The sequence below is a fragment of the Zonotrichia leucophrys genome, chromosome 14 (assembly GCF_028769735.1).
Source record: "Zonotrichia leucophrys gambelii isolate GWCS_2022_RI chromosome 14, RI_Zleu_2.0, whole genome shotgun sequence".
NCBI lineage: Eukaryota > Metazoa > Chordata > Aves > Passeriformes > Passerellidae > Zonotrichia > Zonotrichia leucophrys.
In genome coordinates, this window is record NC_088184.1 from 15,410,758 (window position 1) to 15,428,345 (window position 17,588).

Genomic DNA, 17,588 nt, shown 5'->3' on the forward strand with positions numbered 1-17,588 from the left:
TTTTATCTTCCACGGAGGTAAAGAGAAAAAAGGTTTTAAATCTGAATCTACACACTGTAGCACTGCAGTTAAGAATGTAAATCCATTCACTTACACTACTGCACCCACCACCCAGCCAGGATATTCACCTTTAACTAACCCACGAGGGAGGGCAAAACTCGGTGAATTCTTTCCTCCAGCCCATTCCGCAGCTGCTCCTTTGTGCTTCAAGATCCACCTCGTTGCGGAGCAGAAGCATTTCCCGGGGCTCAGCCCCACTTACCGCAAACACCGGAGCAGGGATCGCCGCCTTTTAGCGGCCCACAGCGCCGGGGACTGCCAAGGATCGGGCACGGGGCTCGGGACGCCGCCACCGCCGAGCCCTGAGGGGAGAAGACAGCGCGTGAGGGGAGGAGCGCGCCCGCCCGCCCCGCCGGGCCGCGGGCACCGCAGGCCTCAGCCGTGACTGCTCAGCAGGGGCTGCGGCCGCCCGCCGCCCTCAGACGAGGTGTCAGAAAGGTAAATGTGGATCATCAGCGGCCCGCCCTCAGTATTAACCCCGTTACCGGCCCCGCTCCCTCCCTCCCGCACAGCCCGCCCGTGCCGCACCTCCGGCTGGAAAGACCGCACGTGTACTGCGCTTCGTTTTTTATGGCCACTGTGACGCCGCTATTGGTCAGACTGCTGTGGACATAGCCAATCACCAGCGGTTGGCGTGACCACTGCCCCGCCTCTCCCAGCGCTGATTGGCCGCCGTTCTCCTCCCTGCCAATGGCGACGCGCAGCGCAGCGTGGCCCGAGGCGGCAGTTGCCGCCTTCTGATTGGTCACTGCTGGAGGCCGGGCACAACCAGTAGCAAGAGCGGTTGTAGCACGGAGTGACTGTCTGTGGGGGCTGCTTGGAAGTTGTAGTCCAAGCCGCTCGGCGGCGCGGGCAGGAAGCGGCGCACGGGACTACAAGTCCCGAGGAGCGCTGGGCGCGGCTCTTCCGGGCCGGGCGGCGGGGGGCAGCAGGCCCGGGCGCGATGTGCCGGGACCGGGCACCGGCGCTGCGGCCGCCGCCGCCGCTGGGAGGTACGGGCGGGCCGGGGGGAGCCGGCCGGGCCGCGTCGGGCGGCTCCGGCAGGGGAGGGGCCGGGCCGGGCAGGGGCGCCGGGCGGCGGGCCGGGGAGGCGCCGGCGGAGGCTCCCGGTGCCCACCGGGCGCTGTGTGCGGGGTGCCGGCCGCTCTGCCGGGGCGCTCCGGGCAGCCCGAGCACCATCGGCGCTGTTCCGTGCCGGTGAATCCCGCCAGGCCTCGCTCACCGGCCCCGCTGCCCGCCCGGGGTGTTCGCTGGCTCCCATCGCAGTCCCCGCTTGGCTTTGGCTTTTTCTGCTCAGTTCTGGCGTTTTGTGCCCCGTTCCCTGTCCGAGCAGCACGTGTTGCTGCTGCCTCTCTCCCGCCCTCGCATTCAGCTCCTTTCCCTGGGCTCTGGGCTCACAATACACAAAATACGGGCTGTCGGCGGGTCCGTCTCCGTGGCTGCCGCAGAACATGTGCAGGTCCGGATTGCGAACTGTGAATTGTGGATTCTGCCATTCCCTTCTCATTCCACACGAGCTCTCGGGCTCTGTCCCTGCCGCTGTGAGCTGGGGAGGGCAGCGGGGAGAATTCCCCTTGGTTCCGCTTCCCGGTGGGCTCTGCTGGGCTCAGACACAGCCACAGGGCTGCTGAGTGTGCCAGGAGGGGGTTTGGTGGGGTCACACACAGGCACAGGGCTGCTGAGTGCTCCAGGAGCGGGTTTGGGGGGTCACACACAGCCACAGGGCTGCTGAGTGTGCCAGGAGGGGGTTTGGTGGGGTCACACACAGCCACAGGGCTGCTGAGAGCTCCAGGAGCGGGTTTGGGGGGTCACACACAGCCACAGGGCTGGATCAGGGGCTGTAGGGACCAGGAGGAGGCAGCTGGCTGCTCATAGGGGTTCCTGTCACCCCTCTCTGAGCTCACCCCAGGAGCCTTTGGCAGCAGCACCCCCAGTTACCCATTCAGGCTGCTCTGCTCTGCCTTGAGCACAGCCCTGGAGCTTCAGAGGCACCTCTGACTGACCAGGATATCGTGGGGCTGGAGGGGGCAGTGCCTGCTCCTGGGACAGCCTCAGCTCTGCAGGGCTGTCCTGGCACTGGGAATCCCCCACCACCAGCAGTGTCTGTGTTTTGGGCAAGTCCTGCTCCCCAGCTCTGCCCTTTTGTGGTTGTTCCTTGTAACTGGGTTTCCCTGGATCGCCTCTCCAGGCAGAGAGCGTGTTGCTGCTGTTACACAGAATTCTGAGTAGTTTGGGAACTTTAAAAGAGGGTGAGAAACTCCAACTCCCCTTAAAGCAAGCGAAGAACTTTTCTGTCTGCGATCAGGGAATAAATCCTTGTGCTGGGAGAGGGTTGTTTTTCCTGCACTGAACTGAACCCGGAGCAGCCGGGGCAAAGCCGGGAGGCAGCTGGAGATTGGCTGAGCTGTGGGATTTTCCAGCTGCATTTACATATCGCCCACTGCTCCGCATGCCTTTGTGTTTACATCACCGGGAGCGATCCACAGAGCACGCTGCAGCGGAAGAGGCCGAGGAGAAGGCTGTCCCCAGCTCAGGGCATGCTGCTGGCATTTCTTTGGCTGAGGAGAAGCCTGTCCCCAGCTCAGAACTGGGCATGCTGGTGGCATCTTGCCGGGCTCTGCTGCTCCAGGATGGCCAGGGGTGAGTGTGCTCCAAGGAGAAGGGTTTGCTCCGGGTGCCGGGTGTCAGGCAGCATTCCTGGGAAGCTGCTCCCCTGCAGCAGTGAGGGAGGAACTGTTTCCATCCCTCCAGGAGGCACCTGGAGCCCTGCAGCAGTTTAGCAGTGAGGGAGGAGCTGTTTCCATCCCTCCAGGAGTTACCTGGATCCTGCAGCAATGAGGGAGGAACTGTTTCCATCCCTCCAGGAGGCACCTGGAGCCCTGCAGCAGCTTGGGAATAAGGGAGGAGCTGTTTCCATCCTTCCAGGAGGCACCTGGAGCCCTGCAGACTTTACCAGGGGTACCTGTGGCCTGTCCAGCAGCTGCAGCTGTGTTGGGCTGGTTTTCTGGTCCCTCAGAGTGACCTTTGCAAGGGTGTGGAGTGTTTGATTGCAGCAGCCCAATGCTGAGGTTGGTCTGGTGTTCCTTGGGCAGAGCTGTGAGCACAGCAGCCAGGCTGGAGGATTCTGTGTCCCCTGGAATTCTGAGTCACCCTGGGGCAGAGTTTAGTCCGTGGTGTTTGGGGTTGTGGGACACTGAGTGGTGCTTGTGTCTCAAAGCTGTCAGCAGATTTGCCATGGTGGCAGTGTCCACATCCCCTGGTCTCTTTTGGAGTCAAGGATTTGGTGCTGTTTCTCCCAGGATCACTGGTTTGATCAATGAGTGTTGGTGCCCACAGGTGCCTCCTGCTTGTTCTCAGTGGCAGAACCCAAGGGAGCTGTACAAAACAACAGCAGGTGACTGGAACTTGCTGGATTTTTAGTTTTTCTGAAGGAGATGATGCATTTCAGCTGGATCTCTGAAATGTTCTAGCCTCATCCAGAGGGCAGAGAAGAGTGTGTGTCACGAGGTGTCAAATCTTTGGAGGATGCTGGGGGGAACAGGGGGTGGAAGTGCTACTTTGTGCTGTTTGAGTCATGGCTATGGGCTCAGGTTTGCTGTGACTTCAATCTGGAAGAATCCCACCGTGTGCTGGGGTGGTTACAGCTTTCCAGAGGATGCAGTGCAGCCAGCCAGATGGAAAAGCAGCTGGGAAAGGCCTCAGCCATGGCACAGGAGTTGGGGAATAGAGGAGAGAGGAGCTTTGATTGCTTTGGGTCAGACAGAGCTCCAGGAGAGCAGAGTCCAGGGGACACAAACATTGCTCTGGCCTCCTTGGAAGAGCAGAGGCCAAGTCTCTCCATCCCCAATCTCTGCTGCTGCCCTGCCTTGTGTTCAGCTGAGCTGCAAGGCTCCCTCTCTGTCAGATTTGCAGCAGGGACACCAAGAGCAGAGCTGAGCCAGCCCACAGGACCCTGTGGAGCCCTGGCAGCCCCTTGTTCTCTGTCAGCCAGGTCTGAGGAGCACCAGCTGCGGTGGGAGTGCTGAGGGTGGCTGCTCTCAGCTCTCAGGTGTGGGATCTTCCATCAGGATCTGGCCATTCCCTCCCAAGGACCTGCAGCAGCACTGAGGATTTTGCCTTGGAGGGGAGGATGTTGTTGGTTTCAGGCCTTGGCTGGGGTTTTATTCTTTTTCCTTCACCAAATCCATAATTTAGCAGTGTGATGTTCTCAGAAGGGGTCTGTTCTGTGAGGGAGGATGTGGAAGAGCACAGGCTGTGAGAGGCACAGCACGCAGCTGTGCAGTGCCAGGGCCAACTTTTGAAGCACCTTTTGATTAAGGGCCTTGTGTGGCAGAGCTGTGGATGTGCCTGTTCTGCCCAGCAGTGCCTGAGGAGCTGCTGAGCCCACACAGGACAATTTCGGTTGCAGGGTCAGAGCTGGGCTGCATAACAAAAGTGGTGCTGTAGGTGGCTCCTCCCAGGTTACCTGAAATGGAAATAAAACTTCAAATGTAGCTTTTGTGTCATGGAACAGCACTGAATATTGGCCTCTGTCCTAACTTCTAATTTAATTGTATTTTTCTGGGAAAATTGAGGTGCTTCATTTCACCAGAGCAATCACTTTGGATCCAGCTGGGGGGACATTTGAAAGCTGGAGCTTCAGGTTTTCCCATGGAGTATTGCAAATATTCTCCTATCCCAAGGCTTCATTATCCTTTGGGAAAAGCACCATGTGAAATGCTTTTCCTTTCTGAACTGCATTTGTTCAAAGGCATGGCAGTGTTCAAACAGCTGCTGAATGTTCTCTCTCAGTCCTGCAGTCAGTGCAAGCGCTGGCAAAAGCAGCAGCAATTAAAAATATCCCTTTTATTTTTATTGATGACAGCTCAGTACAGTTATGGTCCCACTGTAAGACACTCAGAAAAGCTGATGTGACTTATAAGAAAAACTCACAAACAGTAAAAAGACTGTTCCACAGATTCATCAGGTGGAGGTGCCACGTCCTGTCAGTAAGGCTGAGCTTCTGTTCATGTTTTATGTCCTTCCTGCAGTGATGGACATCTAAGGAGTGTAAGAAATGTCCTGCTGGCTCAGGTGGTTTAGATTTTAGCTCATATATAATCTCTTTGTCTCCTTAGTTTTGTGAGGTTTTTCATAAGCCCTTCACCACCAGCTGGCACTGCCTGCTGGGCAGAGCTGGGTGTCACCTGCAGCCCTGGTGCTTTCACTGCTGCTTTTACTGCCCATCCTCACCTGGGGCTGGGCCAGGCTGGGAGCCCTGGGCTGAGTGAGGAGTGACCAGAGGGCTCCACTGCCTGACTCTGATTTGGTGTCCATGGAAAGGTGTCCAGGGAGAGGTGTTGATGGAAAGGTGTCCCCTGAGAGGTGTCCATGGATGGAGAGGTGTCCATGGATGGAGAGGTGTCCATGGATGGAGAGGTGCCCCTGAGAGGTGTCTATGGATGGAGAGGTGTCCATGGAAAGGTGTCCAGGGAGAGGTGTTGATGGAAAGATGTCCCCTGAGAGGGGTCCATGGATGGAGAGGTGTCCCTGAGAGGGGTCCATGGATGGAGAGGGGTCCATGGATGGAGAGGTGTCCATGGATGGAGAGGTGTCCATGGATGGAGAGGTGTCCATGGATAGAGAGGTGTCCTGAGATGTGTCATGGATGGAGAGGGGTCCATGGAAGGAGAGGTGTCCATGGATGGAGAAGTGTCCATGGATGGAGGGTGTCCATGGATAGAGAGTGTCCCTGAGAGGTGTCCATGGATGGAGAGGTGTCCATGGATGGAGAGGTGTCCCTGAGAGGTGTCCATGGATGGAGAGGGGTCCATGGATGGAGAGGGGTCCATGGATGGAGAGGTGTCCATTCACGGAGAAGTGTCCATGGATGGAGAGGTGTCCCTGAGAGGTGTCCATGGATGGAGGGGTGTCCTTGGAGAGGTGCCCCTGAGAGGTGTCCATGGATGGAGGGGTGTCCATGGATGGAGAGGTGTCCATGGATGGAGAGGTGTCCATGGATGGAGAGGTGCCCCTGAGAGGTGTCCATGGATGGAGGGGTGTCCTTGGAGAGGTGCCCCTGAGAGGTGCTTGTCTCAGGCCCTGCTGTAGCTCTGCATGCTCACACCCTGAGCTGTACAGGTCAGACCAGATGCTGACAGCCCTCGTCAGGAGCTGCACCTGAGGTGCTGCTGTTCACAGAGTGGTTAATTACCCCAGAGTGCTTAATTACCCCACAATCACCCTGTGCCCTTGGCACCTGCCTGTGCTTTTGTGGGAGTATTTCCCTGGGATGTGCCAGGGATGTGTAACCCTTCTGTTGTGAGTGCAGTGTTTGTTGTAAGAGGAACAGGAGCTCTGTCTTGCGCCATAAATACCCAAGAAGTGAGATAAGGAAGTTCAGGCAGGGCAGGATAACCCGTGCCTGCCTCTCCCACTGCCAGGCACTCCTGCTCTGGCACAATTTGCCAGCCCAGCAGTTTCCTTGGGGTGAATAACCACAGAGAGAGGGATCAGCCAGGCCACTGCTGCTGGTTCTGCTGCCAGCTGTGGGGTGATGTGTGGCTGATCCTGTTGGATCTCCCCTCAGCAGTGGGACAGGGAGCACTGCTTCTCTCTGCAGCTGCTGCTGGTTGGGTTTTCCTTGCCTGAATTACTAAAGGAGGATTTTAAGGCTTTTCCTCTCATCGAGTCTCAAAAGCCTCGAGTTGATCCCTGAGATGTGCAAATGCTGAAACCTATCCCTGCCCCCCCTCACATCTGGTTATGATCAGCTGTGGGATTTACTGAATATTGGGTCCCCACAGCTTCCTTTTCCCAGGGGAGATTTAGATTTCCACCCCTCCTTGTTTACTGTAAAAACCACTGATGTTGCATGTTAAAAGAATTAAGTCCAGGCAAGGAGGATGTGGATCACAGGCTGCGTTCCCAGCAGCAGCCACCCACGAGGGACACTCAGGCTGGGAGCACAGGGCAGTGAAGCTGGCAGGGTTCAGATCCAAGAAAGGTGCAGAGATCTGGCAGAGATTTTTGCAAGTGCTGTAGGAAGTTGGTATTAATGTTGACACAATCAGTTCTTTTCTGCCTCCTTTTAAATTCTTTGATATCAGTTGGAAACGGTTCTCAGATGGAAAGGAGGGTGTGAGGAGCTTGTCAGACAATGCTGTGGAGAGGCATCTGCTGTGCTGAAATGCTCCTGGCCGTGGTGGGTGCTGAGGTTTGGGCTGAAATCAGATCTTGCTGGGGTTCTGCAGCCTGGCTGATATTCTGCTGGAGATTTTTGCCATTGCTCACATTCCTCTGGTCTCTGCTTGGAGCAGACACCAGCAGCTCCCTGCTGCTGCTGCAGGTACCTCGCTCAGCCAAGCTTATAGCCAGCCAGTGAGTGGGAAATCCCTGAATTCCACTTTCCTTCCCCACTTTGGGTTTATTGGAGGCTCCAGGCAGGGATTGAAGGACCATTGCAGTGGCTCAGGTGGCTGCAGTCACTGTTTGTGTCACAACTGATCCAACCTTTGATGATATCACAGAACTCCTCACGCTCTCAGTTTATCCCCATTTTTGTTTTCCCTGGCTCTGAGTGTTTCCCATTGCTTGAGTCTCCATCTGTTCATCTGGAGGTGATACATACCCTGAAAATGAGAGGGAATGGAGCTGTGCCTGAGTCTCCAGACAGCCCTGATCCTCCTTTCCTCTCTTTCCATCTGGGAATGACTCTTTGCCCTAAACCCCACAAGGAATATTTGATATGCCAGGTTCCCTTAACCCTCACTGCCATGGCTGATGAGGTGGGAGCAAATCCCTGTTCCTGCCTTTGGGCAGGGCAGGATAAAGGGGGTGTGGGTAGGTGTTGCATGGATTCATATCCCTGGAAATTTGAATATTTCTCTATTTCCAGCCAATTGTGGGAGGAGCAGAGTGCTGAATCCCTTTTCCAGAGGAGAGTGGTGAGCCCAGGGGTACTGCTAGGTGTAGGGAACCTACATTTTAGGGATGTACATGTACTGGCCATGAGATAATGCAGCCTTGAGACGGGAAATCCCAGGAGATGCAGCAGTTCCTGCCATCACTCATGGAAGTACTTGCTTTGCTTAATTTATGAGCACTGCATCATCTGGAGACCTCTCATCTTCAGCCTTTGTAGCTGGAGAGGGGAATCCTCAGCCTTGTGCAGAAGGGGGGAGTTTTTGCTGGGAGGAAGCCGAGGGCTCATCCAGGGCTGCCAGAGGGAGAGGGGCTGGGTCAGTGGGGCTCAGAAATCCTGGGGCCAAACCCCTTGTCTGCCCTCTGCCACCTCCCTGCCTCCCTCTGCTCTCTGTGCCCTCGGGAGAATCAAAGGATGCAGTGGGCAGAGGCAGCCCTGTGGCTGCTGCAGCCCAGCTTCAAACCCTGCAGCTCTCCTGATGCTGCAGCACAGCTCTGCTCCTTCCTGCTGCTTTTGAGACAGCTCAGACTCTGTGCTCAGCATCTCCTCAGGGATCTGGCATTTGCAAGCAGCCAGGACTGTGCTGTCACGTGTGTGGAAAACATGATCCAGATCCCTGCTTTTCACAGGGGTTTGGGTTTGGTTTCGGGGTTTCTGTTTGTTTGGTTTTTCTTTGGAAGTTCGGATTTTTTATAATTTTTGACCATAGTTGTTTCTGAGAGTTCAGACCTGAGCAGCAATCCCCTGCCCAGGGTTCTGCTGTGGTGGCTGCCTGCCAGCTGTTGGATCCAGAGCTGCAGGAGCCCTGGAATTGCTGTGTCAGGCCCTGAGCAGAGCCTTGGCCGAGGACAGCCCCAGAGTCACCCTTGCAGTGCTCAGAATGTGTGTGCAGGATGTGCCCAGCCCTGTGTGCCAGGGCTCTCAGGGAGGTGGGAATCCTGCACAAATCCCAGCTCACAGCTCTGCTGGGATCCTGGCTCTCTCTGTGAGCCTCAGTTTCCCTTTCTGGAAAGTGCAGAAATCCCAGTGGTGGTTTTATAAAGAGCTCGGAGATTTAGGACTGGTCACTCCCAGGTAAGAGAAAACCAATTGCTGGGAACACCTGGGACACTTCACCTCTCTCTGAGGGAAACTCCAGCCTGAGCCAGGAGCACCTCTGTGTGATGGCAGAGGAGCTGCAGCTGCTTCCTGAGGCTCTCCTGGCTCTGAAGGAGACTGAGAGCATCTTGTCAGATTTGCTGGGACAGCAGCATAATTGTGCCCTGAAGCAGTATCAGGTTTCAGCAGAGGTTAAAGAAAGCAAATTCCGTGTGTTTCTGCAGATTACTGTTGTGGAATTCTTGACTTGGCAAACTTGAGCCTAATGGACTGGTGGAGGGAGAGGAATGAGGCTCTTATTAAAAGATAATAATATCTTTTAAAAAAGGCTGAACACTCACTCAGGGGCGATTTGAAGGAATCTTTGTCCTCTTGCTTCTGAAAATCCAGGTTTTTATGAGTTTAGGTAAACACTTGTGCTTTGTGCTGGAGGACAGTGTTCTCTGGGCCCAGGGAAATACCCAGAAGGAGCCTAACTCCCTTTGTGTCCTTTTCTCCCACAGAGCACGCTTCCCATGACTAACAGATGCTGGCCTAGATTATGAGCTCAAACAAGAGCGCTCGCTACAATCGTTTCTCCAGTGGCACCACCAACATCACTACTGCTGAGAACACTAACGGGGTAAGGCAAACAGCACAGCCCTGCTTCCTGGCCTCCCATCCTCCTTTTGAAACAGGCTCTTTGCCTGCCACTTAAAATCTCACTATTCACACTGTGTGTGCAGCATTTCAGCAGCCCAGGCAAAGCCTGAAGGCTTTAAATGCCCTGACATTGGTTTTTTCAATATTTCAGACAAGAATGGAAACAACTTTTGGACCAGCCTTCTCTGCTGTGACCACCATCACAAAGGGTGGGTGTTTAATGTACTGAGTGTGGTTGTTGTCCTTTTACAGATGATAAAGCTGTTGGGAGAATCTCTCTGGTCATTAACCAGGTGTTGAGGGGCTGGTTTGGTGTGATGTGTCCTGACAGGATGGAAATGAGCAGGCACAGGAGTTTCCTCTCCACAGGCAGACTGAGCAGCACCACTGGGAAGCCTTTGCTGAAAGCAGAGTAGTACAGCAGGGTTTGATGCTGAGCTCAGCACCAAGTCTTATTGATCCCTGTGACAATCATCACCAATGCTGAGAATTTCCATTTTTCCTCTGTGCCTGAGTGTGAGTCACTCTGGAGCTTTGGTAAAACCCCATGGCCACTTTTAGCTCAGACAGGAGGGAATGCAGATGTCCCTGCTCATTTACAATTCCTGTGCCTTGTTCCTCAAAGCTCAGCAGGTGAGGGGAGCCTGAGCCCTGGCACGTGGGGGGAATGTAGGGAGAGGCCTGGTTTCATTTTGGGATACAAATATCCTTCCTTTAATAGAAACAAAAAGACTTGACACTGATTTTGATAAGGATATGAACATCTCCCTGAGAAAAATGTTTGGATTACATTTGTCCTGGACTTGGATGGTTTTGGACTCCCAAATATTTACATTCAGACTTTTATACGTATCAGAGTCAGTTACATGATCTCTATACAAATATTTCATATTTAATTTAGCATGGCTCCCCTGTGCCTCAGGGATATCCAGACCTCCCTGGATCCAGGCAATTTTTACTGGTGACTGAGATACATGGGAGTATAAGGTTTCCTTTTAATAGTATTTTTAAGGATATTACCTATGCTCTTTTCTGGGCAAGCTCTCAGAGATCAGGGTTGTTCTGCCTGTGCTGATACATCCAGTCATGAGCCAGCATTGCAGAATCCCCAGTCTTTTCCTCTTCTAAGGAACACTTACAGCTACAGAGGCTGTCCCATAGCTTGGCAATGTTTCTGAGGAGCCTAAGTGCTTGTTTTTCCTTTTTAATTCCCTGTAAAGCTGACGGGACCAACACTTTCAAGCAGCACCGCCGGACCCCGTCCTCCTCCAGCACCCTCACGTACTCCCCACGGGACGAGGATGATGGCATGGTAGGTGTGGGCAGGACCCTCCTGGCTGGCTTAGCAGAGCAGAGGTGAAAGGAGAGATGTCTGCAGCTCCTTTGGTCTCCTCTGCCTCCCTCAGCATTGTCTGTGATGTGTGCCCCAGAGGCAGGACCAGCCTCAGCATTGCTGCTGCCATGGGGAAGCAGCTCATTCTCACCTGGGCTGGAGCTGCTGCTGCTGCTGCTGCTTTTCACACTGCTTGAGATTGTTGTGGGGGTCCAAAGCCTGGGAACTACAAATCCCAGAGGCTCCTTGAGAGGCAGCACCTGGCTCCTGGGAGAAGCAGCCCCTGCCAGGATGTCTGGGCTGTGACTGGGCCAGGCACTCTCTGTGCTGTGTTGGATGGATCCCAGCTGGCTCTGCACTTATGGCCAGAGAATCCATTCCTGTTCCCACCTCCAGATGGGGCCTCTGACCACAGGGAGAGGGTTTGATACTGCAGATTGGGATGTTGGACACTAAGGGCTGTGCTGGGCTTCCCACACAAACCATTCCTGTCTCCCAGTGTCTTGGTGGTAAAGCAGTTCCCAATTTTGTATCCAGTTTTATCACTCACTTCTGAGCAAGTTCTTTTTGGGTAATTTAGTGATTCAACAGTCTTCAGGGTTAGCTGCTTGGAGAGAAATTAAATTAGGTAAATCAGTTAAATCAAGAACAGCAACAGCAAAGCAAGGATGACAGAAAGGATGGACCGCTCTGAGGGTGGCCCTTGTCTTGTCCCTGGTGCTCCAGCCACATCTCACAACCACAAGCTCTGTTCAGATCTAAACATGTTAGTAACAAACTTCAAATGAAGTGTTTGTAGAGTTAGTCAAGTTACAAGACCCAATTTCCAAGCTAGGGATAAAAGGATCATTGCTGCTGGAGTTAGAGACTGGGGTCAGCAACAGTGTGGAGCTGCAGCACTTCTTAAAATAAATTTGACACCAGATTGCAAAGAATTTTATTGTCAGCATCCTATAAAGTTCCTTCTGTTGCTCAGAGATCTTGCTGTGTTTTATGTGAGCCCGTGGGGGTTTTGTTTGTTGTTGGTCTTTTCTCTAACAAGCCCTTTGAAAATGTGCCTGGTGTCCTTGGCAAGTGCAGCTCTCCAGCCCGCTGCTGACCCCACCAGCTGGGCCAGGGCTCAGGCCGCCCCTGGCTCTCAGCACAGACCCTCTGGGCCCTTTTCACAAGCTGGGCAGCTCTCACAGGGCAGAGGGGAGGATTTTTCCAGAGGAGGGGAGGCTGTGAATATTTCATTGAGCCAGGTCTGATAAAGAAACTCCCTGACTCCTTTGGAAACCCCGCTGGCACGAACTGGGGTGTGCAGCCAAGAGTGGGGGAGATCTCTGCTGGGAGCCAGCTTCAGTCCTCTTGGACAGTCTCAGCCCACTGCCCCCGGAGTGTTAAATATTCTTCAGCAAAACCAGTGAGAGGATTAATGAGTGGTTCAGGAAGCAGCGTGAGGTGCTGACAAACCAGAACCGCCTCGGTCCTGCTCTGCCTGCTGCTCCAGGCAGACTCACTAACCCTCTTAGGAAGCTTCATTTGCTTTGTCAAGGAATAATCTGGGATTTCCCTTCCTCATCACTGAGTTTTCCCTCCTCCAGAAGCTGCCAAGGGCTTCTCAGCCATCAGAGAGACAGCTGGAGAGGAGTCAGAGCCCTCCTGTGACCTCCACCGCCCCCTTTTCTTTCCTTGTAAAGCTGCTGTTAGTGAAACAGGAGCAGAGCAGTGTGCTCTGTGTGCAGGGCAGCATTGCTGTTAGTGAAACAGGAGCAGAGCAGTGTGCTCTGTGTGCAGGGCAGCATTGCTGTTAATGAAACAGGAGCAGAGCAGTGTGCTCTGTGTGCAGGGCAGCATTGCTGTTAGTGAAACAGGAGCAGAGCAGTGTGCTCTGTGTGCAGGGCAGCATTGCTGTTAGTGAAACAGGAGCAGAGCAGTGTGCTCTATGTGCAGGGCAGGGATTGCTGTTAATGAAACAGGAGCAGAGCAATGTGCTCTGTGTGCAGGGCAGGGATTGCTGTTAATGAAACAGGAGCAGAGCAGTGTGCTCTGTGTGCAGGGCAGCATTGCTGTTAGTGAAACAGGAGCAGAGCAGTGTGCTCTGTGTGCAGGGCAGGGATTGCTGTTAGTGAAACAGGAGCAGAGCAGTGTGCTCTGTGTGCAGGGCAGGGATTGCTGTTAGTGAAACAGGAGCAGAGCAGTGTGCTCTGTGTGCAGGGCAGCATTGCTGTTAATGAAACAGGAGCAGAGCAGTGTGCTCTGTGTGCAGGGCAGGGATTGCTGTTAGTGAAACAACAGCAGAGCAGTGTGCTCTGTGTGCAGGGCAGCATTGCTGTTAGTGAAACAGGAGCAGAGCAGTGTGCTCTGTGTGCAGGGCAGGGATTGCTGTTAGTGAAACAGGAGCAGAGCAGTGTGCTCTGTGTGCAGGGCAGCATTGCTGTTAGTGAAACAGGAGCAGAGCAGTGTGCTCTGTGTGCAGGGCAGCATTGCTGTTAATGAAACAGGAGCAGAGCAGTGTGCTCTGTGTGCAGGGCAGGGATTGCTGTTAGTGAAACAGGAGCAGAGCAGTGTGCTGTGTGTGCATGGCAGCATTGCTGTCAGTGAAACAGGAGCAGAGCAGGTGCTCTGTGTGCAGGGCAGGATTGCTGTTAGTGAAACAGGAGCTAGCAGTGTGCTCTGTGTGCAGGGCAGGGATTGCTGTTAGTGAAACAGGAGCAGAGCAGTGTGCTCTGTGTGCAGGGCAGCATTGCTGTTAGTGAAACAGGAGCAGAGCAGTGTGCTCTGTGTGCAGGGCAGCATTGCTGCTGTCATCCTGCCTGGGCACAGTGCCCCAGGTCCCCACCTTGCTGTGCCTGCATGGAGCTGGAACCAGGAGGCTGCTCCTGTTGCTGAGGTGGTGGGAACTGCAGCTAGAGATTGCAGCTCAATATTGGAACATTGGACACCATGGATGGAGGCTGCCTGCCTGTCCAGATCTGTTGTTTACAGGGAGCTTCACCTCTGAGCCAGAGGTGGAAACTCTCCATCCTTGGGCTCTTTGAAGGTGTGCCTGATGTTTAGTGCAGAAATGAGGTCCCTTGAGTTTTATCCTTGTTTGCTTGGCAGCTCAAGGCTGCAGATACCCAGAGGGTCTGGAACTGCCAGCACAGCCTCTGCCATTCATTGTTTTCCCCCCAGCCTGCGGGGAGTGAGGGATCCTTCTCAGCACATCCCCTTCTCTGCTGTTAACACCAGCATTATCCAAGCCAGGACACAGGGAGCTGAGCCCAGAGTCCTACACAAACCTTCTGTGTCTCACACCCCTGGAATGCTGCAGTCCTCTTCTCTGTTGGTGATCCTCTCTGGATGCTGCTGGTGACAAACCTGCCTCCCTGCAGGGCCTGCCTTTGCTGCCCTCACCCCCTGTCACCTCCAGAGTGGGAACTGTGCACAGTCATTCTGGTTATTTTAATAATTTCTGCTTCTAGTGGAGGAAAATCATAAAATGAATGGATACACATAAAATGGATTTACCTCATTATAACCATCCCTCCTTAAGGTTTATGTATTTAGTCAATAAATATGCTGTCTTTAACGGAAAGACATTTATGCTTTGGCTTCTAAGCAGATGCAGCATTTCTGAGTTCCTCAGAGCCCAGGAACATAAAAATGAGGCAGCAGAGCAGAGTGAGGAAGCAGCAGGATCCTGGTCTGCTGCTCTCCTGCAGCCCAGCCAGGCTGTAGGGACTGCAGCTTTGTCTCTGGGGAGGGCAGCAGCCTCTGAACCTCATGTTGCAGCTTTCATTGCTGAATTTCCTGCTGCCCCTCTGCCCTCCTGCATTGCCTTTGTCTGGCTCTGAGGTCACCCATTTCACCCAGGGCAGGCACACAGAATGCAGCTCCTGAGGCTCACATGGACATGAGGAAAAGTGTTTTTCCCACAAGGTGCAGGACAGGAGCTCAGCAGAGTCTGGTCATGCAGCTTTCCCTGTTCCCTGGGCAGTGCCAGGCCTGGGCCAGGGCCAGGTAGAGAGTCCCTTTTCCAATGGGCAGCCAGGGATCTCCAGAGCTCCTTCCAGCCAACACTGCTCAGGGCTGGGGACTGACAGGGGCTGCAGCCAGGCCTTGGAGAGTGTGGCACGTGCAGATGCTCATCCACCATGCCTCGTCTGAAGTGTCTGAAGCTTCTGGTTTCATTCTTCCGTTTCTTTGTCCAGTCATGCATTCTGCTCATTGAAGACCTTTATTTCTCCTCTCTGCACCTTTTCCAGTCCAGCAGCAGCACCTCTCCCAGACTAACCCCTCAGTGGCTGCGCTCCCAGCTGCACTGGCTCCTCAGATCCAGCCTCCCCACGGTCTGCAGCCTCCAGTGGTGCTTTGACACCGAATGGCACCTTGGCTACGTGCTGGTGGTTGCCATTCCACCCTGGGAGACATGCTGTGGTTAATATTCCAGCAGCAGCACTCCCTCCAAGCCAATCCCAGGGCTGCCATGGCAGAGGATCTCTCTGGATTGGTGCTCGGTGTGTGCTCTGCTCTCCCCTCCCGAGCAGGAAGCGGCAGAGCCGGGCTTACAGAGAATTCAATAGAAGGAAGTCTCCGCACTTACGCAAAGAAATTTGGCAGAAGTTAGATAGCGAGTGCAACAACAAGTGCTGCTGCAGAGATTAGAGCCATTGCAGGAGCTGGAGCGGTCTCTGGGGGAGGTTTACAGAGCTTTCCATGAAGGATTAATTCTTGCAGGCCATTGCTTTGCGGGTGTGCACGGTAAGTGTGCAGGGAATGCCCCTTGGAGGAGGTGATGTGCTTGGAATGTCGGTGTCAGCCTGGCTTAGGGAGTGGAACCCCAGTGACTCCTGTCTGGGCACGGGGCAGGGAAGGGCACAGCAGCAGGGCCGCTCAGTGAAGTGTTGTGGAGGGGGAGAGCTGAGCCTGGGGGCCGTGCCTGCACTTTGGGAATGATGGCACTGACCAGAGGTGCCCTGTGTCCGCAGCCTCCCATCAGCACCCCGCGCCGCTCCGACTCCGCCATCTCCGTCCGCTCCCTGCACTCCGAGTCCAACATGTCCCTGCGCTCCACGTTCTCGCTCCACGAGGAAGAGGAGGAGCCAGTAGGTATTTGGGATTGCCTCAAGGAGCAGGATTAGGAAGCTCAGTGGCAGAGTAACTTAGTGGGCTGTTGTGAGTACGCAGAGCTCTCAGGGGCAGATTTTGTGCGGTGCCTGCCTCAGGCTCCTGCGTTTCACTTTGTTTCCACCACTGACTTTGCTTCCTCCTGTACCACTTCCCTGCCTGGAAAGCAAGGACAATGGTGAGGCTTTTCTGCTTCCCAGAAAAACTCTGTAAGTCTGTGCAAAGTCCTGCTTGATTCCCTGGCCCTGCAGCAGAGCAGGCTCAGGCTGGTGGTCTGGCCCCAGGCAGCAAAAAAATACAATTCCCCATGGATTTGGAGCCCCATCCCCATTCAGGGCTGTGTGGCACCCCACAGACTTGATTGTAAGCCCCAGGAGGGTGCAAGGAATTGTCTGCATGCTGGGGGAGGGTACTTTTAAACTGAGCTTAGCTTGTGACCCAGTAACCAACCCCAAACTTGATGAATTAGAGGTCAGGCGACGTTCTGCCACTGATCTAGGATAAGAGTTTGTTTCATATTTGGGAACCCAGGGGGCTGTGTTTGCATTTCTGAGAGCAGCACAGGATGAAAAGACAGAGGGAACTGCAGAGATTGATTGGAAATGCTCTGAAATGTGAGCATGGAGAGCCGTGGTGCTCTGGGAGGACGTGCTTGGAGCCCTGTGCTGCCTGTCCTAGTTGGTAAACAAAACTGGAGAGATGGGCCCATTGCAGCAGAAACAATGCTGTTTCTGCTTCCTGAGGAGTGAAGGAGCCCTTCCTTCAGAATGCTTCAAAAGCACAAGAGTGCAGGCTGCTCTAAAATTGCTCTTAAGCTCAGGCTTACTACAATTTTGACAACTCTCTGCTCAGGCCAACCAAGGAGAAAGTCCCAGCCAGTGCAGCTCATGCAGTGAGCCTGTGACTGAATCACTGGAGTTGGTGTGTGCAGTTTGCTGTCAGGTGCTGATCCTGCTGTTGGCCCCAGTTTGTGATGAGCTGAGTGAGGGTCCCCAGCCATTCCCAAGTTCATCCTTCCCCTACTGGAACTCAGCAGATCCAGACAGAATTTTATGTTGAGGCCATGAAAAACCCTCAGTGTGCCCCAGGCTCCCCGAGGCTCAGCACTGAGGGGTTGTGATATTCCTCCTGCAGTGCTGCAGGCTCTTGGTTTGGACTAACCCCCGCTGTGTGTGTCCTGCAGGAGCCCCTGGTGTTTGCAGAGCAGCCCTCTGTGAAGCTGTGCTGCCAGCTGTGCTGCAGTGTCTTCAAGGATCCCGTCATCACAACCTGTGGGGTAAGCATGGCTCTCCCAAACACCCTGGCTGAGCCACACTCAAGCCTGGACTGTCCCCTCTGTCTCTCCCTGGAGACTGCCAAGCAAAACTAGGTGGGATGGCTTTTCCCAGGAGAGCTGGACTGCCGGCCACCCCATCCTGGCCATGTTCAGTCTCCTTGCTGTGGCTTCCATGAGGTCAG

At 54.3% G+C, this 17,588-nt stretch overlaps 1 protein-coding gene and 1 non-coding gene across 4 annotated transcripts in view; one reads left to right on the top strand and one right to left on the bottom strand.

Annotated features, from left to right (window-relative positions):
- Positions 1 to 430: 430 nt before the first annotated feature.
- On the bottom strand, positions 431 to 521 carry LOC135454395 (small nucleolar RNA SNORD60). Its single transcript, XR_010442104.1, has one exon. It is a non-coding gene; the product is annotated as a small nucleolar RNA SNORD60 (small nucleolar RNA).
- Positions 522 to 907: 386 nt separating this feature from the next.
- TRAF7 (TNF receptor associated factor 7) overlaps positions 908 to 17,588 on the top strand; it is a 28,572-nt gene continuing 11,891 nt past the window's right edge. Inside the window, exons 1-6 of one of the 3 annotated variants that reach the window (XM_064726227.1) lie at positions 908 to 1,052; positions 9,565 to 9,683; positions 9,855 to 9,912; positions 10,924 to 11,015; positions 15,992 to 16,108; positions 17,314 to 17,406. In XM_064726227.1, coding sequence (XP_064582297.1) covers positions 9,603 to 9,683; positions 9,855 to 9,912; positions 10,924 to 11,015; positions 15,992 to 16,108; positions 17,314 to 17,406 — 441 coding nt within the window. In that variant the 5' untranslated portion in view covers positions 908 to 1,052; positions 9,565 to 9,602. Of the gene's footprint in view, positions 1,053 to 2,557; positions 2,701 to 9,564; positions 9,684 to 9,854; positions 9,913 to 10,923; positions 11,016 to 15,575; positions 15,765 to 15,991; positions 16,109 to 17,313; positions 17,407 to 17,588 lie in introns of those variants that run through there. The other 2 variants (XM_064726228.1, XM_064726229.1) reach the window with 2 other exon arrangements.